General features: G+C 42.8%; 1 protein-coding gene across 3 annotated transcripts in view; it reads left to right on the plus strand.

The window, feature by feature from the left end:
* The window catches only part of LOC110526459 (tyrosine-protein kinase Fes/Fps), a 41637-nt gene extending 19074 nt beyond the window's left edge, over positions 1-22563 (plus strand). For all 3 annotated transcript variants that reach the window (XM_036980847.1, XM_021607451.2, XM_021607450.2), the window contains 12 exons: positions 7763-7885; positions 9396-9591; positions 13107-13184; positions 17646-17855; positions 17927-18049; positions 19159-19212; positions 19335-19453; positions 19534-19628; positions 19723-19846; positions 20579-20736; positions 21182-21304; positions 21982-22563. In XM_036980847.1, the coding sequence (XP_036836742.1) occupies positions 7763-7885; positions 9396-9591; positions 13107-13184; positions 17646-17855; positions 17927-18049; positions 19159-19212; positions 19335-19453; positions 19534-19628; positions 19723-19846; positions 20579-20736; positions 21182-21304; positions 21982-22133 (1555 nt within the window). In that variant the 3' untranslated portion in view covers positions 22134-22563. The remainder of the gene's footprint in view (positions 1-7762; positions 7886-9395; positions 9592-13106; positions 13185-17645; positions 17856-17926; positions 18050-19158; positions 19213-19334; positions 19454-19533; positions 19629-19722; positions 19847-20578; positions 20737-21181; positions 21305-21981) is intronic.
* The last annotated feature ends 1439 nt before the right edge of the window (positions 22564-24002 follow it).

Here is a 24002-nt window from a genome sequence, read left to right on the forward strand (position 1 = left end):
AACAGTTCTATTTTTGTTTCATCATACCAGAGGACATTTCTCCAAAAAGTAAGATTTTTGTCTCCATGTGCAGTTGCAAACCGTAGTCTGGCTGTTTTATGGTGGTTTTGGAGCAGTGGCTTCTTTCTTGCTGAGCGGCCTTTCAGGTTATGTCGATATAGGACTCGTTTTACTGTGGATATAGATACTTTTGTGCCTGTTTCCTCCAGGATCTTCACAAGGTCCTTTGCTGTTGTTCTGGAATTGATTTGCACTTTTCGCACCAAAGTACGTTCATCTCTAGGAGACAGAACGCGTCTCCTTCCTGAGCGGTATGACGGTTGCGTGGTCCCACGGTGTTTATACTTGCGTACTATTGTTTGTACAGATGAATGTGGTACCTTCAGGCGTTTGGAAATTGTTCCTAAGGATGTAGCAGACTTCTGGAGGTCTACAAAAAAGTTTCTGAGGTCTTGGCTGATTTCTTTTGATTTTCACATGATGTCAAGCAAAGAGGCACTGAGTTGGAAGATAGGCCTTGAAATACGTCCACAGGTACACCTCCAATTGATTCAAATGATGTCAATTAGCCTATCAGAAGCTTCTAAAGCCATGCCATCATTTTCTGGAATTTTCCAAACTGTTTAAATGCACAGTCAACTTAGTGTATGCAAACTTCTGACCCACTGGAATTGTGATACAGGGAATTATAAGTGAAATAATCTGTCTGTAAACAATTGTTGGAAAAATGTCTTGTATCATCCACAAAGTAGATGTCCTAACCAACTTGCCAAAGCTATAGTTTGTTAACAAGAAATTTGTGGAGGGGTTGAAAAACTAGTTTTAATGATTCCAAAGTGTATGTAAACTTCCGACTTCCACTGTGTGTGTGTATATACAGTGGGGAGAACAAGTATTTGATACACTGCCGATTTTGCAGGTTTTCCTACTTACAAAGCATGTAGAGGTCTGTCATTTTTATCATAGGTACACTTCAACTGTGAGGGACGGAATCTAAAACAAAAATCCAGAAAATCACATTGTATGAGTATTTGATCACCTACCAACCAGTAAGAATTCTGGCTCTCACAGACCTGTTAGTTTTTCTTTAAAAAGCCCTCCTGTTCTCCACTCATTACCTGTATTAACTGCACCTGTTTGAACTCGTTACCTGTATAAAAGACACCTGTCCACACACTCAATCAAACAGACTCCAACCTCTATACAATGGCCAAGACCAGAGAGCTGTGTAAGGACATCAGGGATACAATTGTAGACCTGCACAAGGCTGGGATGGGTTACAGGACAATAGGCAAGCAGCTTGGTGAGAAGGCAACAACCGTTGGCGCAATTATTAGAAAATGGAAGAAGTTCAAGATGACGGTCAATCGCCTTCTGTCTGGGGCTCCATGCAAGATCTCACCTCATGGGGCACCAATGACCATGAGGAAGGTGAGGGATCAGCCCAGAACTACACGGCAGGACCTGGTCAATGACCTGAAGAGGGCTGGGACCACAGTCTCAAAGAAAACCATTAGTAACACACTACGCCGTCATGGATTAAAATCCTGCAGCGCACGCAAGGTCCCCGTGCTCAAGCCAGCGCATGTCCAGGCCCGTCTGAAGTTTGCCAATGACCATCTGGATGATCCAGAGGAGGAATGGGAGAAGGTAATTTGGTCTGATGAGACAACAATATAGCTTTTTTGGTCTAAACTCCACTCGCCGTGTTTGGAGGAAGAAGAAGGATGAGTACAACCCCAAGAACACCATCCCAACCGTGAAGCATGGAGGTGGAAACATCATTCTTTGGGGATGCTTTTCTGCAAAGGGGACAGGACGACTGCACAGTATTGAGGGGAGGATGGATGGGGCCATGTAACGTGAGATCTTGGCCAACAACCTCCTTCCCTCAGTAAGAGCATTGAAGATGGGTCGTGGCTGGGTCTTCCAGCATGACAACTACCCGAAACACACAGCCAGGGCAACTAAGGAGTGGCTCCGTAAGAAGCATCTCAGGGTCCTGGAGTGGCCTTGCCAGTCTCCAGACCTGAACCCAATAGAAAATCTTTGGAGGGAGCTGAAAGTCCGTATTGCCTAGCGACAGCCCTGAAACCTGAAGGATCTGGAGAAGGTCTGTATGGAGGAGTGGGCCAAAATCCCTGTTGCAGTGTGTGCAAACCTGGTCAAGAACTACAGGAAACGTATGATCCCTTTAATTGCAAATAAAGATTTCTGTGCCAAATATTCAGTTCTGCTTTTCTGATGTATCAAATACTTATGTCATGCAATAAAATGCAAATTAATTACTTAAAAATCATCATACAATGTGATTTTCTCTCACAGTTGAAGTGTACCTATGATAAAAAAAATTACAGACCTCTACATGCTTTGTAAGTAGGAACAAAATCGGCAGTGTATCAAATACCTGTTCTCCCCACTGTATATACACACACATTCTCATTCAAGTGTTTTTATTTATTTTTTACTATTTTCTACATTTAAGAATGATAGTGAAACATCAAAACTATGAAATAACACATGAAATCATGTAGTGACCGTAAAAGTGTTAAACAAATCAAAATATATTTTGTATTTGAGATTCTTCAAATAATCACCTTAATGCCTTGATGACAGCTTTGTACACTCTTGACATTGTCTCAACCAGGTTCACCTGGAATGCTTTTCCAACAGTCTTGCCAACAGTCTTGAAGGAGTTCCCACATATGCTGAGCACTTGTTGTTTGCATTTCCTTCACTCTGCAGCCCAACTTATCCCAAACCATCTCATTTGGGTTGAAGTTGGGGGATTGTGGAGGCCAGGTCATCTGATGCAGCACGCCATCACTCCTTCTTGGTCAAATAGCCCTTACACAACCTGGAGGTGTGTTGGGTCAATGTCCTGTTGAAAAACAAAGGATAGGCCCACTAAGCCTAAACTAGATGGGATGTCGTATCTCTGCAGAATGCTGTGGTAGTCATGCTGGTTAAGTGAGCCTTGAATTCTAAATAAATCACAGAGAGTGTCACCAGCAAAGCATCCCCACACCATAACACCACCTCCTCCATGCTTCACTGTGGGAACCACACATGCGGAGATCATCCGTTCACCCACACGGTGGTTGGAACCAGAAATCTCCAAGAAATGATCTTCTTATTGGTGTCCTTTCGTAAATCAAATGTATTTATATAGCCCTTCGTACATCAGCTGATATCTCAAAGTGCTGTACAGAAACCCAGCCTAAAACCCCAAACAGCAAGCAATGCAGGTGTAGAAGCACGGTGGCTAGGAAAAACTCCCTAGAAAGGCCAAAACCTAGGAAGAAACCTAGAGAGGAACCAGGCTATGTGGGGTGGCCAGTCCTCTTCTGGCTGTGCCGGGTGGAGATTATAACAGAACATGGCCACGATGTTCAAATGTTCATAAATGACCAGCATGGTCCAATAATAATAAGGCAGAACAGTTGAAACTGGAGCAGCAGCACGGCCAGGTGGACTGGGAACAGCAAGGAGTCATCATGTCAGGTAGTCCTGAGGCATGGTCCTAGGGCTCAGGTCCTCCGAGAGAGAGAAAGAAAGAGAGAATTAGAGAGAGCACACTTAAATTCGCACAGGACACCGAATAGGACAGGAGAAGTACTCCAGATATAACAAACTGACCCTAGCCCCCCGACACATAAACTACTGCAGCATAAATACTGGAGGCTGAGACAGGAGGGGTCAGGAGACACTGTGGCCCCATCCGAGGACACCCCCGGACAGGGCCAAACAGGAAGGATATAACCCCACCCACTTTGCCAAAGCACAGCCCCCACACCACTAGAGGGATATCTTCAACCACCAACTTACCATCCTGAGACAAGACTGAGTATAGCCCACAAAGATCTCCGCCACGGCACAACCCAAGGGGGGGCGCCAACCCAGACAGGATGATCACATCGGTGACTCAACCCACTCAAGTGACGCACCCCTCCTAGCGACGGTATGAGAGAGCCCCAGTAAACCAGTGCCCCTGTAATTGGGTTAGAGGCAGAGAATCCCAGTGGAAAGAGGGGAACCGGCCAGGCAGAGACAGCAAGGGCGGTTCGTTGCTCCAGAGCCTTTCCGTTCACCTTCCCACTCCTGGGCCAGACTACACTCAATCATATGACCCACTGAAGAGATGAGTCTTCAATAAAGACTTAAAGGTTGAGACCGAGTTTGCGTCTCTGACATGGGTAGGCAGACCTTTCCATAAAAATGGAGCTCTATAGGAGAAAGCCCTGCCTCCAGCTGTTTGCTTAGAAATTCTAGGGACAATTAGGAGGCCTGCGTCTTGTGACCGTAGCGTACGTGTAGGTATGTACGGCAGGACCAAATCAGAGAGATGGGTAGGAGCAAGCCCATGTAATGCTTTGTAGGTTAGCAGTAAAACCTTGAAATCAGCCCTTGCCTTAACAGTGTAGGGAGGCTAGCACTGGAGTAATATGATCAACATTTTTGGTTCTAGTCAGGATTCTAGCAGCCGTATTTAGCACTAACTGAAGTTTATTTAGTGCTTTATCCGGGTAGCCGGAAAGTAGAGCATTGCAGTAGTTTAACCTAGAAGTGACAAAAGCATGGATTAATTTTTCTGCATCATTTTTGGACAGAAAGTTTCAGATTTTTGCAATGTTACGTAGATGGAAAAAAGCTGTCCTTGAAATGGTCTTGATATGTTCTTCAAAAGAGAGATCAGGATCCAGAGTAACGCCGAGGTCCTTCACAGTTTTTTATTTGAGACGACTGTACAACCATTAAAATTAATTGTCAGATTCAACAGAAGATCTCTTTGTTTCTTGGGACCTAGAACAAGCATCTCTGTTTTGTCCTAGTTTAAAAGTATAAAGTTTGCAGCCATCCACTTCCTTATGTCTGAAACACATGCTTCTAGCGTGGGCAATTTTGGGGCTTCACCATGTTTCATTGAAATGTACAGCTGTGTGTCATCCGCATAGCAGTGAAAGTTAACATTATGTTTTCGAATGACATCCCCAAGAGGTAAAATATATAGTGAAAACAATAGTGGTCCTAAAACGGAACCTTGTATAACACCGAAATTTACAGTTGATTTGTCAGAGGACAAACCATTCACAGAGACAAACTGATATCTTTCCGACAGATAAGATCTAAACCAGGCCAGAACTTGTCCGTGTAGACCAATTTGGGTTTCCAATCTCTCCAAAAGAATGTGGTGATCGATGGTATCAAAAGCAGAACTAAGGTCTAGGAGCACGAGGACAGATGCAGAGCCTCGGTCTGATGCCATTAAAAGGTAATTTACCACCTTCACAAGTGCAGTCTCAGTGCTATGATGGGGTCTAAAACCAGACTGAAGCATTCCGTATACATTGTTTGTCTTCAGGAAGGCAGTGAGTTGCTGCACAACAGCCTTTTCTAAAATTTTTGAGAGGAATGGAAGATTCGATATAGGCCGATTAGTTTTTTATATTTTCTGGGTCAAGGTTTGGCTTTTTCAAGAGAGGCTTTATTACTGCCACTTTTAGTGAGTTTGGTACACATCCGGTGGATAGAAAGCCGTTTATTATGTTCAACATAGGAGGGCCAAGCACAGGAAGCAGCTCTTTCACTAGTTTAGTTGGAATAGGGTCCAGTATGCAGCTTGAAGGTTTAGAGGCCATGATTATTTTCATCATTGTGTCAAGAGATATAGTACTAAAACACTTGAGCGTCTCTCTTGATCCTAGGTCCTGGCAGAGTTGTGCAGACTCAGGACAACTGAGCTTTGAAGGAATACGCAGATTTAAACAGGAGTCCGTAATTTGCTTTCTAATAATCATGATCTTTTCCTCAAAGAAGTTCATGAATTTATCACTGCTAAAGTGAAAGCCATCCTCTCTTGGGGAATGCTGCTTTTTAGTTAGCTTTGCGACAGTATCAAAATGGAATTTCGGATTGTTCTTATTTTCCTCAATTAAGTTAGAAAAATAGGATGATCGAGCAGCAGTAAGGGCTCTTCGGTACTGTCTTTCCAAGCTAGTCTGAAGACTTCCAGTTTGGTGTGGCGCCATTTCCGTTCCAATTTTCTGGAAGCTTGCTTCAGAGCTCGGGTATTTTCTGTGTACCAGGGAGCTAGTTTCTTATGAGACATGTTTTTTAGTTTTTAGGGGTGCAACTGCATCTAGGGCATTGCGCAAGGTTATATTGAGTTCCTCAGTTAGGTGGTTAACTGATTTTTGTCCTCTGGCGTCCTTGGGTAGACAGAGGGAATCTGGAAGGACGTCAAGGAATCTTTGTGTTGTCTGTGAATTTATAGCACGACTTTTGATGTTCCTTGGTTGGGGTCTGAGCAGATTATTTGTTGCAATTGCAAACGTAATAAAATGGTGGTCCGATAGTCCAGGATTATGAGGAAAAACATTAAGATCCACAATATTTATTCCATGGGACAAAACTAGGTCCAGAGTATGACTGTGACAGTGAGTGGGTCCAGGGACATGTTGGACAAAACCCACTGAGTCGATGATGGCTCCGAAAGCCTTTTGGAGTGGGTCTGTGGACTTTTCCATGTGAATATTAAAGTCACCAAAGATTAGAATATTATTTGCTATGACTACAAGGTCCGATAGGAATTCAGGGAACTCAATGAGGAACGCTGTATATGGCCCAGGAGGCCTGTAAACAGTAGCTATAAAAAGTGATTGAGTAGGCTGCATAGATTTCATGACTAGAAGCTCAAAAGACGAAAACATATATATATTTTTTTTTTTTGTAAATTGAAATTTGCTATCGTAAATGTTAGCAACACCTCCGCCTTTGCGGGATGCACGGGGGATATGGTCACTAGTGTAGCCAGGAGGTGAGGCCTCATTTAACACAGTAAATTCATCAGGCTTAAGCCATGTTTATATAGTGGTTTCTTTTCAGCAATTTGACCATGAAGGCCTTATACAGAATACCACATACCTTGTCATAACACAACTGGTTAGCTCAAATGCATTAAGAAGGAAATAAATTCGACACAAATTAACTTTTAAGAAGGAACACCTTCTTGGCTCAAATGCAATAAGGAAAGAAATTCCATAAATTAACTTTTAACAAGGGACACCTGTTAACTAAAATGCATTCCAGGTGATTACCTCATGAAGCTGGTTGAGATAATGGCAAGAGTGTGCAATGCTGTCATCAAGGAAATGGGTGGCTACTTTGAAGAATCTCAAATATAAAATATATTTTGATTTGTTTAACACTTTATTTTGGTTACTACATGATTCCATATGTGTTATTTCCTAGTTTTGATTTCTTCACTATGATTCTACAATGTAGATTTATTTTATTTTTTGAAAGACCTGTAATGAGTAGGTGTGTCAACTTTTGACGTGTACTATATATATATATATATATATATATATATATATATATATATATATATATATATATATATATATATATATATATATATATATATATATATATATACTACTGTTCAAAAGTTTGGTGTCATTTAGAAATGCCCTTGTTTTGAAAGAAAAGCACATTTGTCCATTAAATTAGCATCAAATTGATCAGAAATACAGTGTAGACATTGTTAATGTTGTAAGTAACTATTGTAGCTGGAAACGGCAGATTTTTATGGAATATCTGTATAGGCATACAGAGATCACTCCTGTGTTCCAATGCCATGTTGTGTTAGCTAATCCAAGTTTATCATTTTAAAAGGCACGCACACACACAACCTCAACACCAACAACACATTTCACCCCTTCGTCCCCCTTCTCTCCAAATGTCTCTACCCCTCTACCAGGTTGACTGCAGTGGAAGAGGAACTGCTGTCTCTAGCTGGTAATGTGGTTTCCCAACAGGCCTCAGTCAACCAGCTGGAGTTGGAGCTAGAGGCAGAGGAAGAGTGCATCAAACGGGGTCAGAGGTGAGGCGATATCCACATGTACTGGAAGGTCCAACTTTACATGGGCAAGCATACTTTTGTCCTATATCTGCCTAATCACTTAGGCAGATATAGTGTCATTAGATAGCACTTTCAGCTGTTATACCTGATAATATGGTCATTTATCCTGGGTAAACAGAATATAATTAAATTTTTATGGTCTGAACCAGGATAAAGTTGGCTCTGGCAGTACCAAACCACCGTCTTCACCAACACTGACTGGGAAAAAAAAGAGTAATGCATTTTGCCATTGATCTGCGTCATATTGTTGAGGTGTGTTTGTGTATCTCCTCTCAATGGTGGTGTTCCATCTGCAGGCAGTCTCCTATCAGAGTAGTTTAGGCTGCTCTCCTCTCTGCTAAGGCTGGCTAAGCTGGCTGCTCTCTGGGGGACAGACTCACTATGCCTTATGAATATAACATGGTGATATGAGGAGACTTTTCAAGCTTCTCTCATTTGTCTTGGTTTAGATGCCTGTCCGCTGTTATTAGACGTTACTAATAAGCTCTTAGTGCATAGATGGAGCAGCTGTGTTGACTGACACTAGCCTAATGTTCACTGGTGCCGAGGGAAACATGCCTCTCCTTAAGGAGTCATGGGTTTGATGAAACACTTTGGAAATCAACAGAGACAGACGGGAGCGACTGAATGCTTTCTTGATTAGTAAAGAACTCTTTTACCCAAGTGGTGATGTTAGTTAATGTAGCAGTGCAATATTTGAAAAGTAAGTAAGGAAGAATTTTGTCCACAAATATACCGACATTTCTATTATATGTAAAAAAGATTATGATTAGCGAATGCCATAATGTAGTTATTTTGTTAGGTACTCCCTATTAGCTGAAATATATATTTTTACGAAGCCATTTTCGCTGTCGCGCTAGCTGTTCGGTTTGAACAGATTCACAATTCATGGGAATTTGTCACACTATGAAGACGTCTCCCTGTAAGGCACGTGTTGCATGGCAATCTCCCTGCACTTGCCTGGGCTGGTCTGTTCCCGCCATGGCTAAAGCCAGTGTGAGAAACGTGCTAACAAACATTTGTGCTATGAACTAAATAAATATGCACTCTGACCCAGAAAACCTCTTCACTAGATTCATGATAGTGTTGTTAGACAAAGCAAGGAAAGTGAGCTTCAAAACTTGATGTAGTTTTATTGGAATTTGCAGCTGTTGTTAAGTAATACATCTGCTACCTTCTGACATGACTTACTGCATTTTTAACCGTACTTCTCCCGTATAGAATATCTCATTTCAACTATACTGTTGGTGAGTGCCCTGCGGAAGCAATATGGCTAAGGTGTAGGAGATGGGCCAGTTGACCAGTATTCTTGTGTAAAGCCATCGGGCATGTCAGTTATGCTTTAAATATATTGACCGTGAGGCAAAAGTCAATGGAATTGTTGCTATATGTTGAAATGGAAACACATTGTTCCACAGTATCATCACAATGATTTAATTGATGAGCTGACAGGCTGCTCCTCTCTCTGCAGGGTTTACCAGTTCAGTAAGAGGCATGCACTGGAGGAGAGCCGACAGCAGGTGATGCTGTCTCTGGGAGCTAGAACCAGGCTGGAGGCACAGAGGTTGCTGCTGAAGGGGAAGCTGGAATGGCTGGGATCCAGTGAACCCCCACCTGCCCTGGGGCTGGAAGAGGATCGTATCTCCCTCTCCTCTATCACCTCTAGTGTAGGTCTCCTCTCTCCCTCTCTCTCTCAAACACACACACACACACCCTCTGCATATCTGATCCCTGCCACTCATCTGAAAGAGATACCATGCTTCCTGTGGTTGAGATGATCTCTGTCCCTTGCGTCTGTTTCATTGTCTTGTCTCGTATGGGAACCTGACCTGTGATTGCACTCATTGTGTATGATGTTGTAAAACATGTTGTTATTGACTCTTGTTTGTTTCTAGTTCTCCATTGTGTGTTCTGAGTTCAGGTTCTTCTCATTCATTATCATATGTGATTGTTGTGTACTTTAGTTTGTTAGCTTGGTAGTTTGCTGCTTTATAAGTTCTACAAATACATCATCACTAAATCACTAATGTACTGTGGGCTTATGAAAATCACTGAGCTATATATAAAAGCTTTTGAAATACCATTGTTTTGAAAATGAAAGAAATTAAACAAAAGGTTAATTGTTTTTTTTTCCACTCTATACTCACACAGTAGTACCAGATGACTAAAGTGAATTGCATCAATGTTCCCACGCAGGTTGTGTTGAAACCCTGGTGTTATGGGCATTTGTAAAATGCCACCATGTAAAAAGTCACACGAGCACTAAAATGTGACTCATTGGAGCGCATCAAATTTGCTGTCAAATGAAAGCTGAGTCTATTTTTACAAAGGCATGTATAACGTGTTTAACCATTTTCCATCCTAAATATTAGGAATAAGCAAAGGCTGCTAAAGATGGCTAAATAGCCATAATACTGCTAAATGGTTACCTGGACTATCTGCATTGGCCCTATCTTGCACTGAACTCTATGCACACTCACAACACTATATACAGTTGAAGTCGGAAGTTTACATACACTTAGGTTGGAGTCATTAAAACTCATTTTTCAATCAATCCACAAATTTCTTGTTAACAAACTATAGTTTTAGCAAGTCGTTTAGGACATCTACTTTGTGCATGACACAAGTAATTTTTCCAACAATTGTTTACAGACAGATTATTTCACTTATAATTCACTGTATCACAATTCCAGTGGGTCACAAGTTCACATACACTAAGTTGACTGTGCATTTAAACAATTTGGAAAATTCCAGAAAATTATGTCATGGCTTTAGAAGCTTCTGATAGGCTAATTGACATACTTTGAATCAATTGGAGGTGTACCTGTGGATATATTTCAAAGGCCTACCTTACAACTCAGTGCCTCTTTGCTTGACATCATGTGAAAATCAAAAGAAATCAGCCAAGACCTCAGAAGAAAAATGGTGGACCTCCACAAGTCTGGTTCATCCTTGGAAGCAATTTCCAAAGGCCTGAAGGTACCACGTTCATCTGTACAAACAATAGTACGCAAGTATAAACACCGTGGGACCACACAGCCGTCATACCGCTCAGGAAGGAGACGCAAACATACTTTGGTGCAAATAGTGCATATCAATCTCAGAACAACAGCAAATGACCTTGTGAAGATCCTGGAGGAAACAGGCACAAAAGTATCTATATCCACAGTAAAATGAGTCCTATATCGACATATCCTGAAAGGCCGCTCGGCAAGGAAAAAAACACTGCTCCAAAACTGCCATTAAAAAGCCAGACTGCACATGGGGACAAAGATTGTACTTTTTGGAGAAATCTGATCTGATCTCTGATCTGATGAAACAAAAATAGAACTGTTTGGCCATAATGACCATCATTATGTTTGGAGGAAAAAGGGGGAGGCTTGCAAGCCAAAGAACACCATCCCAACCATGAAGCACAGAGGTGGCAGCATCATGTTGTGGGGGTGCTTTGCTGCAAGAGGGACTGGTGCACTTCACAAAATAGATGGCATCACGAGGAAAGAAAATGATGTGGATATATTGAAGCAACATCTCAAGACATCAGTCAGGAAGATAAAGCTTGGTCGCAAATGTGTCTTCTATATGGACAATGACCCCAAGCATACTTCCAAAGTTGTGTCAAAATGGCTTAAGGACAACAAAGTCAAGGTACTGGAGTGACCATAACAAAGCCCTGACCTCAATCCTATAGAAAATGTGTGGGCAGAACTGAAAAAGCGTGTGCGAGCAAGGAGGCCTACAAACCTGACTCAATTACACCAGCTCTGTCAGGACGAATGGGCCAAAATCCACCCAATTTATTGTGGGAAGCTTGTGGAAGGCTACCCGAAACGTTTGACCCAAGTTAAACCATTTAAAGGCAATGCTACCAAATACTAATTGAGTGTATGTATACTTCTGACCCACTGGGAATGTGTTGAAAGAAATAAAAGCTGAAATAAATCATTCTGTCTACTATTATTCTGACATTTCACATTCTTAAAATAAAGTGCTGATCTTATTAACTGACCTAAGACAGTGAATTTTTACCAGGATTAAATGTCAGGAATTGTGAAAAACTGAGTTGAAATATATTTGGCTAAAGTGTATGTAAACTTCCGACTTCAACTGTATACACACTATGTATAGACTCACCCACAAACGTTACACTGACAGTCTCACTCAAACCCACACACATTCACATACACTACATACATACGCGCACACACACACACACAATCATCATATGCTGCTACTGTTTTTAATTTTACTCTTATTGTTATCTATTCTGATGCCTATTCACTTTACCCTGCCTTCATGTACACATCTACCTCAAATACCTTGTACCCCTGCTCAGTGACATGGTAGTGGTACTCCTTTTTATACAGCTTCTTTCTTGTGTTACTATTTGTATTTTTCTTATTTTCTTATTTTTAACTGTGCATTGTTGGGAAGAGCTCCTGAGATAGTTTCACGGTAAAGTCTACACGTGACAAATACAAGTTGGTTTGATTGAGTACAGTAAAGCAAAGTAGAGTATAGGTCAGTACTGTACTGTACAGTAGAGTTTAGTACAGTACAGTAGAGCACAGTATAATTTACTGTATAGTACTATACTGCACTGTACTGAACTCTACTCTGCTGTACTGTACTGTACTCTGTGCTAAACTGTGATGTACAAACTTGTGAAACATAGACCTCTATGATTGGTACAGATTTGGTGCGGTCCGGACCAACCAAATTCCATCTTGTTTTGCGGCGGCGCTCATTAGAACAGCCAGTATGTAGAATATAAACCAAACATGCAAAGGAGGATATAAAATCATCTGAACTACAGACGGACTCAACCAGTCTGTTCTGTACTGAGGACAACCTATACTCGTGTCTCGTTCAGACACAACCATCTCTATTGAAACAGAGGCATGATTGAGGATCTTGGTGCTTTGCATACGTTGCTGTCTGTCATGGTGTTGACACCCATTTTCATAGCGCTGTTTTATCCAGATCCACCCTAAAGCAAACAAGTATTTTCTTTGACATTCTCTACTCATCATGTTTGTACTTTTTTGTGACATTCTCTCATCTGTGGATTATGTTGTGTTTCTGAGTGCTGTTACATGTTGTTATTATAAACACAGGTACTGGTGGTGATGAGCATTCCTAAAAGGGAGGTTGATGATGGTTGTGCTCTGTGTTGTTTCAGGAGAGGGACGGCCTCAGAAACCTCAGTGTGGACGGCATCATTAGCCACCTTAGTGGCCTGTTCAAACCCAAATACACGGTCAGTGATGTAACATACACAGTCAGTGTTCAGAAACAGTCAGCTATGGTCATACATAGTACACAGTTATGGTCATACCAGTGATGCAGCATAGTGTCGTGGTAATTTCCTGTATTACTAAGTGAAAGGAGAGTTTACAAACCACACACAAGTCAGAGTTATATTTTAAACTTCATCTTTTAATAATATATGAGTTTCACCATAGCCCTGTGACTCTCAGATCAATTCAGTGTCTATAAATGAATTCTCTGAGAGTGTCAACATAATGGCAACTGAGATCTTTTATAGCAAAGATTCACCCCCTAGTCGACATGACAAACCACAGATCTTAGGAACGGTTCACAAAGAAAGACTTTTACTTGAGAGAAGAGTATCCCATAGCCAGACAGCATTAGCTATAAATTATTGTTCAATTTGCTCTCTAAGACAAGGTTCTACTTCTCATTCTTGGTACTTCCTATTACCAAAACATTACCTCATCCAATGGCATATATCAATTGACCATTCTAGATACTCCCATCTCAAATACAACCCACCCCTGGACAAGCTCACTGAGGGGAGTGAGCCTGTAGGTCATATACTATAAAAGATAAGTTTCAACATCAGAGGGGACATACAATGGTTCGAGACACTGCCATACTCCTCCCCCCAATGGGAAAAGGAGGGAGTGACTGGAGTACAGACATAGTGGAGCCCTTCACATGGTTTCACAGATATATTCATTATGAAGACAATGTTCAAACCTGACTTCTCCCTTTCTGATATTCTGCCTATTACCAGACATGTAAAAGACAAGCCTGACCTCTGCCCTCTCTGGGCCCCAAGTGACTTTTCCCTAGAGAAGAGAGAGGAAAATGCAACTGCCAACAGTATAGTCCAAAAGAAGACATTTTAATGACAAGTATAAAATAAATAAAACATCTTATTTATCTATGTTACCTAACTAATTCTGATTCAGCTACGACAATAGACAATCTGTTATTTTCATACACGGTCAACTATAGTCATTCATTGTCTGTGAGGCATCATTGTGATCACCCCTGTCACAGATGGACCTGTTCTGTTTTCACCCACCTGCTGCCTTTGATTTATCTGTCTCTGTCTATTCAAACAACTCAAGTCAGACAGTCAAACAGTTCCCTTGTCAAACAGCAAATGGCTGTGTTTTCTCTGTAAGCCTAACTGTTCAGAGTAGGACTCCAGTTGTGAAACGCCTTGTTTCTCATCTGGCTTTCCTCTTTTTTATCTATCTTCTCTCTATAGATGTTTGTTTACAATGTTGTAGTATGCCTTATCTTGTCATCTGAACAGTAGGGTCTTTTTGAATTGGCGCCATGTTGTCTGTAGTATAAAAAAAATGACTAGGTATCCATTAGTGGTGCAACGGATCACAAAACTCATGGTTCGGTCCGGATCACGGTTTGAGTCACGGATCTGATCATTTTCCGGATCAGCAAAAAAAATGGGGGGGACAAATATAACTTTGCTTTCCATTTATTACTTAAAGAACACTTAAAGCAAATAACTTTTCAGTGTTTAAATAAAATCTTAAAATAAAATATTATATGAGGCATGATACTGTCTTCCTTTGAACAATAGTGAATGAAAAACTAGCCTGCGTCCACATCATCCAAAAAAAAGAAAAGAAAAGAAAGCAAAGCAGACCTGAGCTTATAACTTCAAATTCTTTTTCAAAAAGATGAGGTTGTCTACATTGTCTGGGGAGAGGATAGACCTCCTTTGCAGTCACTATGTCCCCTGCTGTGGAGAACACCCTCTCGCTAGGAACTGAAGTGCCAGGCACAGCCAGGTAGCATCTTGCCGTCATGACAATGTGAGGGTATTTACACTCACTGATTTTCCACCACGTTAGTGGATCACCATCCACTGGAATGACACTTGCTGCCTTGTAGGATGCCACCTCCTGTTGATGGTGTTGTCAAACGTCTTGCCCGTGTCCTTGCTCGCAAACGTCTCCCCGAAAAGCTCCTTCATGGCCAAATTATTTTGTGGAGGAGATGCCTCGGAGTCTGCTCCTGTCAGCTCTAGAACTATAATTGTGGCAATAACATTTAATAAAAGTCATTATTATTCCAAATAAAAACTGGATGATTCCAATTCCAAATATTTGATTTGACTGCAGTATATTTATTATTGAAGTAATTCACTCTTCTTCTTTTTTGTTACCTCTTCAGTGGCCACAATCTCAGTGGTGAAATCACTGTCCTCCGGTGTAGGGCAGGGTCTAGTTGAGACAGGGACTTGAACCTTGGATCCAGTGCAGTAGATCTATGAATGTAGTTCTGTACATTAGGGGGGTATCTGGGGTTCAGGTCCTCTCTAATGGCAGCCTTGACATCTCTAGTGATGGTGCCGTCTTCCTCACTTGGGGCCATGGATTGTAGAATCCTTGTTTTCAGAGGTAGGATCATGGACACAGACGGCCACTTTCAGGTCATCAGATAAGGTGACGATGTCTTTATTTTTTTTCAGGGTCTTGTCCGTCAGTGCAGACTATACAGCTGCCTGCTGCTCAAGATAACGCTCCAGCATGTCATAAGTGGAAATCCATCTTGTTGTGACATCGTGTATGAGCTTGTGGGTCGGTAGCTGTAGCATTTGTTGCTTGGTCTTAAGCACATGAGCGGCTGGAAAAAGGAAACCACCTTCCTGATCCTCCCAAGGAGGCGGTCCATCTGGTTCACTGAGATGCTAAATTGATCACACGTGCAAAGCAAGCTATCTGTGGCCCCAGTCCAGCTTCTATCACTGCATTTACTTGGTTTTTGGCATTATCTGTGGTGGTTGGGATATTGCTATTGGGCCTCTCTAGCTTCCACTCTGCTACTGCTCCTAGCAGTACCTGCGCCAGATTTGTGCCTGTGTGACTCTCGCAGAGGGGGCGTGTCTGTAGCACCAGACTTTGCGGCTTCCACCCGCCTGTGGTGTAGTGAGCAGTCAGTCACGTAGCTTTCCGTTGCCCAGGAGGTCCACCCGTCTGTGGTGAAGGCAACAGGGGATGCCTTGGATAATTCATCGACAATTTTGTAATTTTCCTGTTCATAAAGATCTGGCACGATCTTCATACTGAAGTAGGTGCGCGAGGGGATTTCGTAGCTTGGCTCAAGCACTTTCACCATATTGTAACGACCCTGGATTTATAAGCTCGGATATCGACTCTGCCGCTCGAGCATGCTTTTGGGGCACAGTCGATAGAGCGCTGGACTTCGGACTAGAAGGTCGAGGGTTAGCGACCTGCTCCATTACAATAAATATTTTGAAACCCTTTGTTGTCCACAACTGAGTATGGCCTCAGGTCTAAAGCGATAAACATCCCAATAGATTTGGTGATGGCTTTAGCCCGGTCTGATTCTGCAGTAAAGGGCTGTTTAAATGTTGGCTCCCGTCACTGACACACCAGGGTGATGACGCTTTAAATGTGTGGCCATGCCCGATGTTTCCTTGATCATACGGCTTTCTTGTGGCACAATGCCTACACACCGTAATGGTGTTGTCCACCACCCTTCACAGTGAAACAAAAATGCTCCCATACATGAGACGTAAATGAAGCGGGAGGCTTGTCCAGTTCTTCAGCTCCTCCGCTAGCCATGGCTGTCACTGCTCTTTTTTCTTCTTTGCTTTTTGTAAGGCGATCATCCAAGATTGATTCGTTGGGATTCAACATTTCACGTGAACAGTACACACAACTGCTTTAAAAAAAATCAACCTTCAGGCTTTAGAGTAAAATACATATATCTGTCTTGTCTTTATCTATTCACTGCAACTCTACATCGATATTTAGGGAATTATTACTTTAAAAAGTAACAGCGGCAGTAAAATTGTATTTCACATTATGATGGTTAAACGTTGCAATTATTCTGCGGTTCACATGCGTGCCGAACCGTGGGGGTGATCCGGATCACGGATCAACTACGGTCCGTTACATCACTAGTATCCATGTGTGTGGTCTGTAGAGATATATTGTATTGTTTTTGAGCAGTGTATTTTGTATCTCCTGATCAATGTAGTTTGTAGCTGTATCTTCCTTGTATCTAGTCTCCTTCACAGTGTATTGTAAACCTGTCTATGTATTCTTCTGTGATGTAGTGGTAACAACGTTAGTGGGTAAACTCTGATCGTGTTTGTGGTGGAAAAAAGTAACCCTTCCTATTCTTTCATTTCTGCATTTTTCTGCAAAAGGTGTGTAAACTGTTGGGCAAAAAAAATATGTAAACTGTGTTGACTTGTTTACCCTCCACTACACCACTGGATGTATGTGCGTGTTCCCCTGTGCTGATTCTCATCTAGAGATACAAGTGTGTGACTCATGCATCTCAAACCGCACTAATCTCCCATTGAAATCAATTTATGGCTTATGAATGAGTCTCACAGTGGGTGCTCCATGCCCAGGTCCCTCCTTACCTGGCCCCTCATTGACCTTGCTGTGTGAACCCCCTCCAGGTGCCCCCTGCCCTGTCCCCAGTCCCAGAGGTAGAGCGCCCCCTGGAGCAGCAGAACTGGTACCACGGAGTCATCCCCAGGCTGGAAGTCCAGGAGCTGCTGAGGTGTGATGGAGACTTCCTGGTCAGACAGAGTCAGGGCAAACAGGAGTATGTCCTCTCTGTCCACTGGGCTGGCTCTTGCAGGCACTTCCTTATCCAGAGCACAGACGTGAGTGAGTGTGTATTTACAATATGATCATGTCTGTACAGTTTGTATGGTTATAAAGTGTGTGTGTTTAGAATATGTACCGCCTGGATGGAGAGGGATTCCACACCGTTCCCATGCTGATGAACCACCTGGTCTCGTCACACCAACACGTCACCAAGAGATCTGACATTGTCCTGAAGAGACCTGTCCTAAAGGTAAAGCTTCTCTCTCTCACTCACTCACTCACTCACTGGTCAACTGTAATATATTGTAGATTCTGTTTTACCTTTGTTGAAAAGTCCCTTGTTTTGTTTTATCGTGTTTAATGCAAGGTTCCTCAATGCTTTATTTGTCTAAGTATTTCTTAAATATTAATGTTATTAGTTTAACTTACCTAAATAAGGATTAAATTACATTCCCACATGTTTAGTTATCTTTCTCCAGTAGTTCTGTAATGACAATTTTACCTTTAATTTATCTGGGACTTATACTGAGACCATGTCTCTTTTACAGATGAATTACATACCATTTTTAAAAATCTCAGATGGTGTTCTAAATCTGTCCTTGGCAGGATTACAGTAAAAACCCTCAGCTGCCTTTCTCATTCTGTGCTGTGGGACAAGTGGCTGTTGGTTAATGCTTCTAACAGGTTAAGAATAATGAGGCGGCCATCAATTAAGTCTGGGGCCTAGCAAAGTGTAGTTAATGGGCCCCGTGTCCCTGGTCCTGTGTGCTGGTGTTGGGTGGACCTGTGGGTTTAACTGTATGTATGTGGGAGGAGGGAGATGTGTGAGTCAGGGGGTGCTCTTGTAGGTCTATGTTTTGTGTGTGTGTGAAATAGCGACCTTGTAGTGTGTGCAAAACACTGTGTGTGTACCTGCATGCGCGCACGCTTCTATTACACCTCTCCTGAGCATGTTGGGAGTGAATGGGCTTGGAACACACCAGCTCTGCGTAGCAGCTGTCTCAGCGTTAGGATCCATCAGATTTTAATGAGCTCCCAAGATCCACATACTCATACTTGCTCTCCACCCTCCTGCAGAGTGCTATACATAACACTCTCACATGTTCTCTAGAGCTGCATGCATACTGTACTACCACTATGCTGCCCATCAAATGGGCTCCAGTGTTTGGCACACACTACAATGTCTCCATTCTACACACACACACACATACTGTACACAAACACAATTTTACACTCGTACAACGCAGTTTTAGAAGTTGGTCCGAAATGCTTCTACCAGGCTGCAAAGTCAGTCTACCCATTCAGAAGGAACAGCAGCACTGGTATCTGATTGGTTCCTCTCTCTCTCTCTCCCTCCAGGACAAGTGGGTTCTGGAACACGATGATGTCATCCTGGGGCAGAGCATTGGCCAGGTGAGCTCACCACCTGTGGAATGTCTGTTTGGAGTTATGAGAAGCTCTGATTGTCAGGTTGGCCTTCTGTTTTTGTTTCAGCCAATATCCAGAATTAAGCTTGATGTGTGTCTGTTGTCCAGGGTAACTTTGGGGAGGTGTACAGTGGTCGTCTGCTTTCTGATAACACCCCTGTAGCTGTGAAAGCCTGCAGAGAGAACCTGGCCCCAGAACACAAGAACAGGTTCCTTATGGAGGCCAGGTCAGTCTTTCTTTCTCTCTCGTTCTCTTTCTCAGTCTCTCTCGTTCACATTGACCTTGCTGTCTCTCTCTGCTGTGCAGGATCCTAAAGCAGTATGACCATCCTAACATAGTGAAGCTGATTGGTGTCTGCACACAGAAACAACCCATCTATATCATTATGGAGCTGGTACAAGGTGAGCCAATCTGTCGTGGGCCTTTACACTAACCACAGCTACAGTACATTCTATCATTACAATGGACTAATAAAGTGTGTGTGTGTTCTGCCAGGGGGAGACTTCCTGTCCTTCCTGCGCTGTGAAGGTCACAACCTGAAGTCAAATATGCTGGTGAAAATGGCAGAGAATGTGGCATCTGGCATGGAGTATTTGGAGAGCAAGAAATGCATCCACCGGTGAGAGGCTAGGGAAATGGATCTAGTCTTCTCAGACATTGAGCTGAATGAAGGCTGCCATACAATGTGACAAGATTACATTGCCTTTGATTGCACCATTTTTTCTAGATGATGAAACAGATTGAGGTTTTTGGGACAATGAAGTTAACCCAGTGTGTAGGGGTTACTGGAGCCTGTAGCGTAGGAATGACCCTAGGAGTGTTAAGTTGCCGTGTCTCTGAGGAGGTTGAGGACAGAGGGCTCAGAGCCCTGGCTCCTGGCTCATCAGAGGAGTGCTGGATAATTAACCAAGCAGGAACACATCCAGGCTGGATGCTCCAGCCTCCGTTACCCTCTATCACTCCTCCTAACACTGCATGTCAAACTGCCTCTGCTCACTACTACACCCTGCACCAGGGAGCCCACAGATGACAAGAGGGGCTGATTTTCTCTCACTTATTTATCGGCTGTCATTTGCTTCCTTCTCTGGCTCTCGCTCTCTGGTTCTCTCTCTGGTGCTCTTTCTCACTGTCTCGTTCTCACTCACTTTCGCTCTCTTTCTCACTCTCCCTCTTTCTCGCTCTCCCACTCTGGCTCATCTTCTACCTGTTTTTTCGACTTCGATTATATTGCCTTCTAATTTTTTCCCTCAACCCCTCTGTCTTGCGCCTCCTTTCCTTATCCCCCCCCCCTCTCTCTCACTCTCTCTCTCTCTGTGTCTGTGTCTGTCTCTGTCTCTCTCTGTGTGTGCAGGGACCTGGCAGCCCGTAACTGTCTGGTGGGAGAACAGAGCAGGGTGAAGATCAGTGACTTTGGGATGTCTCGCGAGCAGCAGGACGGGGTCTACTCTGCCGCGGGGGGCCTCAAACAGATCCCTGTCAAATGGACGGCCCCCGAAGCCCTCAACTATGGTACGTCCCATCTGGCTCTGCCCCGCGGCCTCAACACTCACAACCGTCCCTCTCCCCCCTCCTCTCTTTATTTATCAATCTCTGCATATCCCAAGGCTAGAGAGAACCCACTAAACATGGCAACAACCTGTCAACCCAGCCATCATTCCTCACCCTGTGATTAGTGTACTGCTTTTGTATTTCTCTGAAATGTCATCTCTAACAGACACACGCTGAACTGTGCTCTCTGGGGTTGGAGTGCTGGTGAAACATAGAAGAGTTCTGTCAGAATAAAAGTCAGAACATACCTTTTGGGGCTTAGAGGAAGCTTCATTTCAAAACTCTATCACTACTTTTCTCACGCTGTGATTGTGGAATAGTGTACAGTTGAATGGGTATGGCATCTCTACAGGATCACTGTCAAATGTAATAGCTGTCTCAATACTGCCCCCTGCCTGTGTTTCAGGGAGGTACACCACGGAGAGTGACGTGTGGAGTTTTGGAGTTCTCCTATGGGAGATATTCTCCAGGGGAGTCACCCCCTACACCAGCATGTCCAACCAGCAGACACGGGACGAGGTGGAGAAAGGTACAGCGAGTCAATGAGATTTCTAACACATTAGTCAGAATTTGGAGTTGACTGTAGTTCATGCTCTGTAGGAGTGTCAAGTTTTAATGTCACATGCACAAGTGCAGTGAAATGCCTTTCTTGCAAACTCAAAACCCGACAATGCAATAATCAATAACAATGTATTACTAGAAAGAGAAAAAAACAGGAGAAAAAAAAGAAATATGAAGAACACAATAAGTAAGTAAGCATATTATATACAGGGTCAGTTCCAGTACCATATTTACAATGTGCAGGGCTGCTGGAGTGATAGAGGTAAGATGACAAGGCATCAGGATATATGATAAACAGAGTAGCAGCAGCTTGTATGTGAATGGGTGTACGTGTGTGTAGAGTCAGTATAAATGTATGTGCATATTATGTGTGAGTGAGCAGTGAGTGTGTAGGACTCTGTGAGTGTGCATAGACAGTGCAAAAATACAAGTCAATAAGGATACAAGGTTAACTCAGACAGTCCGTGTAACTAGTTTAGGAGAGGAGATGCAACATTATGGAAGTGTATAGAACAGACATGACTCTGGGTAGAATATGGAGTTAGGTCAGCTCTATACAGGAGTCCAAAACATTACACCCCTCTGGATTAACCCCAGGTGAAGCCAACCTGATGTCCAATCATGCTCTTCTGTCCCGTCTCCTAGGATACCGGATGCTAGCCCCAAACTCCTGTCCTCCAGATGTGTATGCCATTATGTGTCGCTGCTGGCAGTACGACACCAGAAACCGGCCGTCCTTCAGCAAACTCAGGACCGAACTCAGTGCTTTATACCACAAAGTGTCCTTACTCAAGTGACTTGTTTGATTCTGTTTTACCTTTTTATATGGAGCAGATGTTGCCTTTATTTAATATACATTGACTGTAGGGAACCCGTTGCTATGTGATCTTGATTTTACCATATTTAAGTAGTGATAATGTGTCAGGCTGTGAGACCACAGGTAATGTAAGTACACATGACGTGTGTATTGAAAACAATGGTACCATATTCTACAAAGTAGAATATTCTATATCTGTTGAATGTTGCTATTGTTTACTGTATTACGTTACTGTAAATGTACAAATTGAATGTTTCTATTATATCAGCTTTAAAGAGTTGAAGGGATCTTTTTCTTTCTTGTCTTTTTTAATATACACTGAACAAAAATTTGAACACTATGTAAAGTGTTGGTCCCATTTTTCATGAGCTGAAATAAAAGATATCAGAATTTGTCCATATGCAAAAAAAGCTTAATTCTCTCAAATGTTCTCCATTTGCACAAATGAGTTTACATCCCTGTTAGTGAGCCTTTCTCCTTTGCCAAGATAATCCATCCACCTGACAGGTGTGGCATATCATGAAGCTGATTAAACAGCATGATCATTACACAGGTGCACCTTGTGCTGGGAACAATAAAAGGCCACTAAAATGTGCAGTTTTGTTCACACAACACAAAGCCACAGATGTCTCAAGTTTTGAGGGAGTGTGCAATTGGCATGCTGACTGCATGAATGGACCAGAGCTGTTGCCATTTCTCTACAATAAGCTGTCTCCAATGTTGTTTGAGAGAATTTGGCAGTATGTCCAACCGGCCTCACAACTGCAGACCGTGTAACAGCGCCAGCCCAGGACCTCCAAGTCTGTCTTCTTTACTCGCAGGATCGTATGAGACCAGCCACCCAGACAGCTGATGAAACTGGGTTTGCACTGAAGAATTGCTGCGCAAACTGCCAGAAACTATCACAGGGAAGCTCATCTGCATGCTTGTCATCCTCACCAGTGTATTGACCTACTGCAGTTTGATGTAACTCACTTCAGTGGGCAAATGCTCACCTTCGATAACCACTGACACCCTGGAGAAGTGTGCTCTTCACAGATGAATCCCGGTTTCAACTGTACTGGGCAGATGGAAGACGAGGCAATTTTCTGATGTCAATGTTCTGAACACTGCCCTATGGTGGTGGTGGGTTTATGGTATGGGCAGGCATAAGCTATGGACAACGAACACAATTGCATTTTATCGATGGAAATTTTAATGCACAGTAATACCGTGACAAGACCCTGAGGCCCTCATGTTTCAGCATGATAATGCAAGGATCTGTACACAATTCCTGGAAGCTGAAAATGTCCCAGTTCTTCCCTGGCCTGCATACTTACCAGACATGTCACCCATTGATCATGTTTGGGATGCTCTGGAGCAAAGTGTACGACAGCGTGTTCCAGTTACAGCCAATATCCAGCAACTTCTGACAGCCATTGAAGAGGAGTGGGACAACATTCCACAGGCAACAATCGACAGCCTGACCAACTCAATACAAAGGAGTTGTGTCGTGCTGTATGAGGCAAATAATGTTCACACCAGATGCTGACTGGTTCTCTGATCCACGACCCACAGATGGTTCTGTATTCACAGTCATGTGAAATCCATAGATTAGGGCTTAATTTAAATTGACTGATTTCCTTTTATGAACTGTAACTCAGTAAAATCTTTGAAAATGTTGCTTTTATATTTTTGTTCAGTGTATATAAATTAATTCAAATCCTCTGATCATGCCTGTGTTTTCTACGTTTTAAAATGTAGCCACGAGAGAGCAGCGCTGTGTGTGAAAGGGTGATTCACTTACAGTGAGGCTAGTGCTGAGACTGCTCACATGTAGATAACTACTGTACAGTATGGTATGTGACAC

This window comes from Oncorhynchus mykiss, chromosome 6 (genome assembly GCF_013265735.2).
Source record: "Oncorhynchus mykiss isolate Arlee chromosome 6, USDA_OmykA_1.1, whole genome shotgun sequence".
In the NCBI taxonomy this organism is placed as follows: Eukaryota; Metazoa; Chordata; class Actinopteri; order Salmoniformes; family Salmonidae; genus Oncorhynchus; species Oncorhynchus mykiss.